Consider the following 11,501-nt stretch of genomic DNA (forward strand, 5'->3'; position numbering starts at 1 on the left):
ATACTTATGTAGGCAATAAATGTATTTCTTGTTTAGTTAGGTATTAACAAAAGTAGTATTTTGTAGCCTAGTTCAGTTTTTATCAGTTTACTGCTTCAAGCAAATATTTATTGATGAACGAAGGTTCACTGCTAGTTAAACCCCAATAAACCGCAACCGTCAGCGCTAAATTGGTGGTAATCGAATAAGTATTTAGCCTATCCATGTACATACAAATGTTAAGAACAATGAATGAAACTAGCTTCGCTTGCGTATCCGCTGATGTCAATAACAAACTGAAATTTATTGACTAGGTTACCCTCTGATAGTCCATCTATCTCCGATTCCGATTCTAATCGGCGTTTTCTGTACTATTTAAATTCATCGTATCCCATCCCTATTCCTTATGAAAGGTTGACATAGCATGTATCACTTTTCATACAATAGCCTTTACATCTAAGTTCACTCTTAAATGGTAACTACTGCTTGGGTCCTCGGAAATATATAAAAAACTAATATTGACTATCTGATATCTATATACTTCTAGTTAATTTTAATTTCTAGTTTCCAATTTTACTTTCCACCAAGACATAAGTTTATCCCAGTAATTATTCCCTTATTTTCTCTCAAATCGGAATAAAAAAACTCAGTATATTTTCAAACAATTTATTATACAAAACATAACAATAAACAACATTTACTTAACTTATATTCATATTTGCTAACTTATGATAATTATATCACTTTTTCTCCGTAGTTTCACTTTCTTTTAAATCCTCTGCGTCTTTTGACTTAGTGGGCAGTGGACCGTGCTTCCAACCTGTTGGATAGCCGTGCTTCTTTACGTCGTCCCACCAAAGCTGTTCTCCTTCGGCGAATATTAGGTAGACGATGTTAGTTACAACTAACACGACTAAGCAAACCCAGAATGCTACCCGCCATTGCTTGAGGGTAGACTGAAAAAGAAAAACTTTTTAGTTCCCGAAAGTTTTCAAATACCATAATATACGTAAATAGTTATTTAGTAATTTTTATTAAAAAAATTTCTGAAGTTTAGCTGAATCTATACTCGTATTTAATTAAAATAAATCTATAATAATGAAATTCAATTCCAATTGCATTCCCTTTTGTTCTTAAGAGTTCGTAACTGACAAGTTTATAAACATGCCATCTATCGGTAGATATTTAAAACACTAGAAAATGAACTTACATCTGGTGTTAATAATCCAATCAAATACGGTGATATTATCCCGGAGACCGCAGCAATGCCGTTCACTAAAGCAGTAGTGGTACCAGCGTAGTTAGGCGTGATATCAAGGGCGTTGATCTTCATACCACTGTAATACGCTCCCATCAGTGTCATCGCAAAGATGAACCAAAACACAGCCAGAGTGGTATCACAGCCGGAGTATGAAGCGAGGATGATGCAAATACCTGGGCCAGTGGCGGCTGAAAAAGAAATTGTGAATTAGGTATAGTATTTGCTAGTAAAAGCAAAGCCTAAATATTTATCATTGAACTACTGGAGTTGGGTTTATGAGCAATATCAGAACCAATTGAAATCTAACTAGAATTTTGGTACAGATCATTGAATATTGCCTTATTCAAAACTATGATAAAAAGCTGCAAGTATTGAAACGATTCTGATCTTGGAGAAATTTGATTAATTACAATGATTGTACAAAATACTATACCTATGGTAGTATAAATCTTCCGAGCATTCTTGAGGCTGTGATATCCTTTCTTGATACAGAAGTCGCAGAGAAGACCGAAGAAAAACGATGCGATCCACATCGCTACGTATGGTAGGGCAGACAAGAGACCTGCAGACTTGATATTAAATTTGAGAACATCGGTCATGTATTTAGGTAAATCTGTAACCATCGTGAAATATCCCCAATCGTGACCAATCTGTAAAAAAAACAGACGATTAATTATTTCCTTTCAAATTCTAAAGACGTATAAAAAATAACTACTTCTAATAACTCTATCTATTTAACCATTTCAACAAAATGAAAGTATATAATGTAAATTTAAACCAATAGATGGCAGTCTTATAAAAATTAACTTGAATGAAAATTTATGACTTTGTTTTTGTAATTTGTACTTACAGCAGCAATCATTAAAGACCAAAGTGGAACTGATCTCACTAGCGCCTTCCACGGGACGGGATCCAAGTCAGCCTTCTGGCTGTGTATCAACGAGGTTACATTTTCATTCAAGAATTTCTTTTCCTTGTCTGAGATGTAAGGGTGTGTATTTGGCGTACTGTAGCAGAATATACTCTGGAATAAAAAAAAACACAGTAATTATAATTTATGTTGTGTCTTAACAGACACATAAATTAACATTAAATTAACATAAAACCGTGTTAACGATTGATTAAAATCTTCAAAGATTACTTTTAAAAATCTTTTTAACAAACTCGAATGTAACACAATTATATTAGTCTAAAAAGATTATATTCTTACCCATAAGATGAACCAAGCGATACCCAATCCACCAAACATGTAGAACACATTATCCCAAGTACCATTGTGCATGATAAGACCGGAGAAGTAGGAACCAGCGATGTTACCAATCTGCGCTCCTCCAAACACAATGGCACCCATACGGCCTCTTTCCTCTTTCGGTGACCATCTAGACAGCATTACCATTAATCCTGGCATCGTAGGACCCTATAATAAAAATTGATAAAATTAACATTTGTTCCTAGATCTACTAAGTTTCGTGCTGCGTGAGTTAAGATCAATAGCCTAATAGTTGCCTAATAGGTAACTGATCTTCAAACACGTGATCGTAGGTTCGAATCCTGTCTTCGACTAAGTTTTGATATATTGCGACATAAATTTTTCACATATAATAAACACTAGCTTCCACTCGCGACTCCGTCCTCATGGAACTAAAAAAAACCAAAAGTGAGTAGCCTATGTGCTCTTCCAGGCTGTCCTCTACATCTGTTCTAAATTACACCGAAATCCGTTCAGCCGTTTAGGCTACAAATTCTAACAAACATCCATCCATCCATCTAAACTTTCGCATTTATAATATTAGTAAGATTTGTGATATATGCGAACGTTTTTGACATTTATATCTATTGTATATCAAGTTTGATTACATGTAAAACATCAAGTATTAACATAGTCCTCAAGTGCATTATCTGAATTACACTTTCAAGTTCAAAAAGCGGTAAAATCTTGCATAACTTTTATTCACGTTTTACGACTTATTGAAATGTAAAGGTTTTGCATTTAACATATTACTTTGAATAGAATATTACACTCGACGACATACATTAGCCGTCTTTAACATAGAAAACAACATCGTAATATATTTTGCAACATTCATATTTGATTATTCAAATTACCCTTAGATTGCACAATTATTTCTGCGTTTTTAATTTTTGTGTCATTACATATAAGTGATTTTTTTTTTAATCTCGAATCCTTTAAATCCAAAATGGTTGGAAGGTCAAAGTACAATAACATTTAATTATATCGGACACTACTTAGATAATTATGTCTGTACTAGCTTTCGCTGGCGACTCCGTCCGCTTGTAATTAAGGTACAAAAGTAAGTACCCTACGTGTTCTTCCAGACTAACATCTATTTGTATATTCATATCCAAATTTCATCGAGATTCGTTCAACAGGCTACTAACTTTAACAAACATCCATCCATCCATCTAAACATTCGCATTTATAATATTAGTATGATAATTTGCAGTAATACCACTTACCTCTCCTAAACCTTCAATAACTCTGAGGATGAAGAGAGCGGTCGCTCCTCCCATTTTGACAGTGATTGGTGTGATAACCGTGCAAATAGAGGTGGAGAGTAAGCCGAGGCCGAGCACCCATTTACCCCCGTACCGTTCAGCCAGCATACCGCCAGGGATGTGCGTCAAGATGTAACCGTAGTAGAATGAACTGAGAAGCAACCCTTGCGTTGCTTCACTCCATTCGAAAACAACCGACTGAAAAGGAAAGTAACTGTTGAAAGTAAAGAAGGAAACCTTAATTTAGCATAACATACATTTGTTTGTTTTTTTTTCTTTTTTATCAAATGTTTAAACTTTAAAAGCATCTCTCTTATCATTTTATATTAGAATTCTTTCGAAATTAGGTTTACGAGTTTCTTTGTTTCTCAGTAAAATATTTATTTTCTTAGATGTCATGATCATCCTCCTTATCCTACTCCCGTAGGGTCGGCACATCAGGTTTTTGTCCTCCACAAAACTCTATCATCTCAGTCATCACTCCCTTTTTAATCATGTCACCTTTCACGCAATCCATCCATCTCTTTCTAGGTCTACCGTACCGTTTTTACATTTAAATGTAGCATTTTGACTTTGTTACAGAATCATAAGTGCAACCTATATATCATTACTTAAGCTTATTTCAAGATATTGCATTTAACTAGGATTTAGATAAGGTATGTAGGTTTAGGCTTGAAATCGCGCACTTGAGGGATGCATTATCTTGTATATTACGACTTGTGAGAATTGTTACATCATTTTGTTAACCTATTGGAAGCAATATTAGAATGCGATATTAGAGTAATATAAAAAATATAAAACCACGTGTTAATGTTTTCGAACACATTTGAGATTTTCCTTGTAACTATTTCACACTCATCAACCAATAACCAGTAACATTAAGGGTCTGTCCCACCAAATTATAAATTGTCTCATAACAATCCTACGTGTAAAAATGTGATGGAAATATCGGATTTTGTTTCCTTATCTGACAGTGACATTTTTAAGATATCAGTCAGTGGTGTGACAAGCCCTAAGTATATGGTCATCATGGACTATTTTTATAAATTTAATGTTAAGAACTTAAAGTCAAAGATTTCTTCTAAGAATTTTCTATTAGCAAGTTTACTGGTTAATCTTGCTACTAAAAAACTACACTAAGGCGTGCGTCTAGTGCTTCTCTACTGTTTTTCCTGGACTATTTGCAATACATACCTCGTCCCGTCTTAGATAACTCTCAACTGCACTACTGTTCGTCACCACGTTCATATCCGGACAGGCGTCCGGGTCATAATGAGCGTCACCTTCCACAGCCACCGTCCGCTTCACCATCTGAGTGATGGCGAGGTTCAGGCAGACGCGCATCGTGTACGCATTGGCGACAGCTAGTAATGCCAATATAGCCAACACATACCGTTGAGGTATTATGAATACTGTAAAAGATAACACACTTTTATGTGACAACCAAATCTTCAAGCGTTTAAATACAAAAAATTCCTTTATTAAAAGACATACGATTCGATTAAATAGCGTTGTAATATTTATTGGAAGTAGTAAAATTTAAACCATAAGTGAACATAAATTTCCACTTAGCCAAGGCTCATAAATTAAATTGTGTATTTATCTATCTTTATTATGAATTCAAGTAAGTATTAAGCAAACTAAATATTGCGTTATCACAAATCGTACCAGCATGCCTTACCATCACAAATCTTAAAAGCACGCTTTTATTTTCAACTAGTTGTTTCCCGCGACTTCGTCCACACAATATTAAGATAAGAAGCAGCCCATAATATGACCGTCTATGTCAGCTACCCTTCAGTGAAAGTCAGGTCGAAATCGGCCCAACCGTTTCGGAGATAACTCGGAAAAAAAACGCGGCTTGCGGACAGACAGACAGACAAATATTTTTATATGCGATTTTCGTTATCAGCAACGCCAAACATCATCTTCCCGAAATTTGAAATTTTTCTTTTGATATTACAAACAGATACTCCAGTTTTATTATATGTTTAGATTAGCATTTGAGAACTCTACTCACATTTTGACAAAGCCAGTCTCCATCCTGCAAGCATTGTGCTATCTGTTTGTCTGAAATCAACAAAACCACTTATATCAAGCACATGTTTTTCATTCGAACCCATCGATTTTTATGTCTATTGATTTTTACCACAACTGCCACATTTAATGGCTAAGACAACAGTACTTGTGGGATATTCAGATGACGACTATTTGATAAACTTTGAATAAGGAAAAAATTCTCTGATGGTGTGTATTCGAGCGAGTAAGTTGTTTTTTTAAAAGAACTAGACTATTTTAATCTCTATTACTGTAGACATAAGGTTGGTATAAAGAATGCCTATAGGGTAGTCATTATTCATGTCACCGTCAATAGAGCTCTCAATGAGTTATCTTAAACGGAAAAAAAATCCGGAAACAATTCGACTGTGATTCTTTCAAGGAAGGTTGACAACTCTCGCCAAGGACCAACTGAGGTGAAAAGTATAATTTCTCGTTATCATTAATGTTACTATATCTCTACAAGGCTCTGATAATATAAGTACGTTGTCTTGAATTATGTCAAACTGAAATCTAATACGAAATATACGTAAGCCAATGTCAAGTAAGAGAGTGCACAAAACTTTGACTAAACTATTGCAGAACTGTTTAGTCACGCTTTGATTCCTAATAGGTTATATGGAGATACACATATTGGTGACTATTAGTTGTGCAACAAAACAGTTGAATTGGCTTCGAAACAATCGACAATCGCACAACAGTTGTGCGATAGTTTAATCAACGGTGTGCGCGCGCTCTAAGAATTGGCATAATTGATTAAACGCCTATCGGTTACGGATTATGTTTTTTATCTGTCGCTGCAAAAAGCTTTACTTTAACCTCATGTTAATTTAAACAATCAATAACGGATGTATATTTTTTTATTTATCGATACATTTGAACACGTTACAATGTTTGTCTTTTAGTATATATATTTGCATTTTACTAATTTGTATTTAATTTTTAAGATAATGGTGTAATTATTTTGCTTATTAATTGCAATTTAAGTTTTAATTCCTATCTTTTGAATTAATTGGCGTATTAATTAAAAACGTTTATCGGTGTTAAAGGAGAATAAGAGTGTCATGGCTCGAGTTATATTTTGCTCGCACTGTTTTCTTGAACTTCGTACAAATACATTTCTCAGCTACTCTTTTTTTAATTTCTAACCACAATCTAATTTCATATTATTATCATTATTATCATATATATTTATATTATTATCATTGGACATATTATGCGACGAAATGATGGGGACATAAACCAGAAAGTGTTGAGATTGAATGTGGATGGCTACAAAGGAAGAGGAAGACCGAAGGAAGTATGGATGGATTGTGTGAAAGAAGATATGCTTAAGAAAGGAGTGGATTTAGATATGACGGCTGATAGAGATGTATGGAAAAGCAGCACATAGTGTGCCGACCCTCCATAAGGGATAAGGGCAAGTGGATGATGATGATGAACCACAATTTAATTTCAAAATTTGCATTTAGCAAGTGAACTAAGTAATATAATATTTACTTGATGTTCGATTTTTATTTTCGCCTTTCCTTATCTGATGTGATACGTCCAAGGAAAAATCAATAACTTATTCTTTGTTCAAATATACTACAGGGAAAATAAGAGCAATAACCTAAAGGTTGTTTTCGAGTCTAAGGTCAGCCATCTTCGTGACAAACAACATTATCTTCATGTCAGATCAATTTAAAAAAAAGAAATCAATGTTGGAAATTCTTATAATAGTTGGTAAAAACACTACCCCATAAAATGTATTGTTTTTCGTCATCATTATGACACTACTTGTTCTTATTTTTTAGTATATTTTTTTTTAAAAATCGATATAGATGATGGGTACAATATATATCGATTAGAAAAAAATAGCTTTTTAAAAAAAAATTAAGATTTTTAACAATTTACCCTAGCTGTTCTTAATATAGGGGAAAAACTAAAAACTCCATCAATCTGGATAAGGATACAATTTTTGGAAACAATATAATGAAAATAGATCTATTTACGTAATCAGATACTTCCAAGTTGTAATAAAAATCAAGATGACATTTTTAGAGGATTTCGAAAATCTATATAAACAATGATATCAATAAAAAATGTAAAACATTGGTTATCCTCAATAAGAAAGGTCAGTAACTTCGCATTGAGGTCGGGCATTATTTTATGTCATAAGGAAAATCTTCTACAATTACCAAAAAACCAGGTCATGTACGTCGAAACGCGGATCGAGCCTTTCTCGAATTTAGAGATGAAATAAGCTTTTAATTCTGGTTTACGCTCTTAAAGGGTCTCCGTCATTCTTTCGTAATTTTTATGTCAAACTGTTTGAAAATGTGTTCAGTTAACACTTTGGACGATATTTGAAATGTTTGACGTAAAGTTAGATCAACCGCTTACCGGAAAAAAAATGTTTACCGTGCTTGTCAGGGTTAATGAAATGGAATGTGTTCAACGGATTCAAGTCATACATTATTATTACGATGGACAATAAAAAAATCTTACATGACGTTCACATCTGCTGGTTAACGCGGTAAAATTCTACATCGATAAATGTTATCATTTGCAGATAGAATCTCAATCTCAGTATGAATGAAAGTCATAAAAACAATGTCGAGGCTTTGGTTTACCATAGCCTTACTACTGTATCAGATAAGATACTGCGGAACGTATTATTGTACTGTTAACAATATCATTACCAAGGACTGACAAAATGTCGCACTCTCATATATTTCAAGATCCATGAAAAGACTTGATGGTTCCGTAACTATTCGAATGTTTTAGATTTTATTGAAAGAATGAACGGTCGTTCTCGAAACGGTTTTATGTTTGTCAATTTTGTAAACCTGTAGCGGGAACGAACAAACCTATTTTGACAAGTGAAATCTAATCCGATTTGTTTCCTTTTAGTGTCACAGTTGGGTTGAAAAAAAATTAACATTTAATTAATAAATAAATACTTAAGTAAATGTTAAGTTTCAATTCTATATTTTAACTAACTGTTAACTTAATATTCGTGATTGTTTTTCCGCATAAAGAATTTTCAAGGAAGTATAGAATTCTATTGTTAAATTGTAAAACCAATCCACGAATGCCATCCAAGATCATAAATTAAACTTTGCTTTCGGGTTTAGTTTTATTGTAAAAGTCATATTAAATTCTAACATTTTCCCGATCTTATCTTACAGCAGCTCAATCGAGAAACGAAACGTAATAAATAGGTAATTCTTTAGATCGGAGGTTTGTGACATTATCTATAAGTTTTTGGTCTATTTCCCGCGTAAATTCCAATATTGATAATGTCAAACTCTTTACATTTTATTCAATACTTTTTTAAGTAATGTCTTTTGAATTACCTAATCTGTAGTAGTTCTTTATAGAAGAAACTAGTTGTTTCCGTGCTTCATCCGCATAAAATTCATTTGTCAAATTATCAATTGTAAATGTCAAAATGACATGACATGAAGTCAAACGAAGGCAACCTTGCTTCCTTGATGTTGGCAACAACCTATTGTCTCTTTCCCACATTGGGGTTGATATCCAAAATATTTACCCCCTAACTTTAACGCCGTGAAAATATATAGCCTAAAGCGTGACGTAGGTGTATGGCTATTTATTAAAAAAAAATTCATAAATACGCTGTAATTGCTGACGTCTTAGGCAACAAAGAAGTGTGTGTTTACGCTTTTTTATAATAGTATAGATTATATTAGAAACAGTCCACTAACACCGTAAATTACACAAGATAAATAAATTTGTCTGATTAATTTAATTGTAATGTGTTGTCTTATTATAATTATGCTGTTACATTTTCTTTAATAAATAATCGCTATAAAACACAGATATAGTCAAAATACTCACAAGCACGAAAATCGTGAATAGATATTTTTATTTACGTATTATGCTTACTTTTTATTAACTTAAGAAATTATTTTTAGAAAACCTAAAAAATCCTTTTAACTTAGTAATACAATAACTAAATATTATAAGTTGAGATACTTATACATTTTTAAATATTACATTTATAATTTAAGAAAATAAAATACTTACAAAAAGGCACAAATTTCACTATAATTTGATATCACTTCACGTAAAATCAAAACGGTAGCACATGCTTCGAAGCACTAAGTCTTTACAAATGTGGTAGCTGGAATTGTTTGTGATGGAATTACTCGAGCTAGTGACGTGCGTTAACGATTACGTTGTAGTCTTAACTAAACATTATATCGTAAAAACTAAATTTGACATTTAAATATAAGATTCAAATTAAAATGTTATCGGCCATTGTTTTGTTAAAACCAAATATGCAATTCAATACATTGGTTAAAAACGCATTCTATCGGAGACGGGAAAAAGTAATAGAAACAGAATTTTTAAATAATTTTTCATTCTAAAGGAAATACTTAATTTAAAAACTTTGTTAGTACTTTGTAAAGCAGTGTTACCAGGAATTCATTTCAACCCGTTAAAGTAACCAGTTTCCAACGGGCCTCTATAATTAATTGATTTGCTATTCAAGAGTTCAACTCTAGAATTAAAGGTTAGTTAATTACTGAATTGTTAAATAATTCATTAAATATTAAATTGTTATTTAGTAGAATTATGATAAAATATCTTACTATGTCGCCCTGGAGGTTTCCTAGGATATGAAAATAAAATTCAACTTGGTCTTGTAATAAAGCACATCACTAATGCAGTAAATAGTACACATAACACAAGGCCCTAGACAAACGCATATGAAGTCCTAAATAAACGTAAATTCTATAGTTTTACCGCAATAAAGGATATGACCTAACGAGTTTTAACATAAAGTAACATTATTTTTTTAATTATTTCTTTAATTTGTAAACAGAGAACTGTTATTTTAATTTTATTGATATTAAAAAAAGCAATTATATTTATTTTATTATACTTCATTTAATATTATTGAAAATACCGTTGATATGTTTTCTACTTTTAAATTATACTTAAAAACAAAAAAAAAAAAGTTTTGAATTTATACTCACTATTTGGATATGATGTTTTTCATCGAGTAAAGTCGATCTTCTTTGTATACGAGAGTTTTCTAACTGAAATGTTTTGCGTACTTTTGCGTAGTTTTGGAACATCTTGCTATCAGTCTGATTGACGTTATCATCTTCATTCAATACGTTTGTATCGAGCCGATATTGTTTTTATTATTATTATAGACTTTACTATAGCGCCTGTTACTGGCAAAGAAATAATTGATTTACGAAATTATATATTGTATGTACACATTCTCATAATAAGCAACAACTTATGCTTGTCTGTGTTTGGAATGCACTTGTAATTGTAATTCTAATTAACGGTTTTTTTAACAACAATTTTTGTTGGTATTTTTTTTCATTAATATAAGTTTTATAGTTCTTTGAAATATCAACAAGAATGTTTGATTTAAAATTTGTAAACAATTTGTAATCAATGTAATAAGTTTTTTTACAATAAATTTCGTTTAACAGTTTTTATTCGTCTGATTCTTTTCCTTATTATTCTGTGTAAATACCACAATCGCAACATTCGCTCGCAAAAAACAAACTAGCTGTCACTTTGCAAGTTTTTCACCTGAAATTCGTGCGATAGATAACAATGGTCTAGTTTGTTCAATGTCAACATTTGTTACATAAAACATCTTTGGTCTGAACAAAATCTCACTAATGAAATACAAGACTGATGTTCACTA

General features: G+C 32.3%; 1 protein-coding gene across 1 annotated transcript; it reads right to left on the reverse strand.

Annotated features, from left to right (window-relative positions):
* Positions 1–631: 631 nt before the first annotated feature.
* LOC106107027 (putative inorganic phosphate cotransporter) lies at positions 632–10,872 on the reverse strand. Its single transcript, XM_013287706.1, has 9 exons — positions 10,807–10,872; positions 5,778–5,827; positions 4,952–5,169; positions 3,719–3,955; positions 2,451–2,657; positions 2,091–2,264; positions 1,674–1,890; positions 1,190–1,428; positions 632–935 (listed from the first exon to the last, which is right to left on the reverse strand). The coding sequence occupies exons 2-9, from the start codon at positions 5,809–5,811 to the stop codon at positions 720–722; spliced, it is 1,542 nt and encodes a 513-aa protein (XP_013143160.1). The 5' UTR covers positions 5,812–5,827; positions 10,807–10,872; the 3' UTR covers positions 632–719.
* Positions 10,873–11,501: the final 629 nt, after the last annotated feature.

This window comes from Papilio polytes, unplaced genomic scaffold (genome assembly GCF_000836215.1).
Source record: "Papilio polytes unplaced genomic scaffold, Ppol_1.0 DF822067.1, whole genome shotgun sequence".
NCBI lineage: Eukaryota > Metazoa > Arthropoda > Insecta > Lepidoptera > Papilionidae > Papilio > Papilio polytes.

What these genes read in the sequence shown, in the direction of transcription:
- LOC106107027 (XM_013287706.1), bottom strand. Translation starts at nt 5,811, where the DNA reads ATGCTTGCAGGATGGAGACTGGCTTTGTCAAAAT. An exon ending in TTATTGAAGGTTTAGGAGAG is followed by an intron (nt 2,658 to 3,718) that starts GTAAGTGGTATT and finishes TTTTTATTATAG; the next exon opens with GGTCCTACGATGCCAGGATT. An exon ending in TTGGATTATTAACACCAGAT is followed by an intron (nt 936 to 1,189) that starts GTAAGTTCATTT and finishes TTTCTTTTTCAG; the next exon opens with TCTACCCTCAAGCAATGGCG.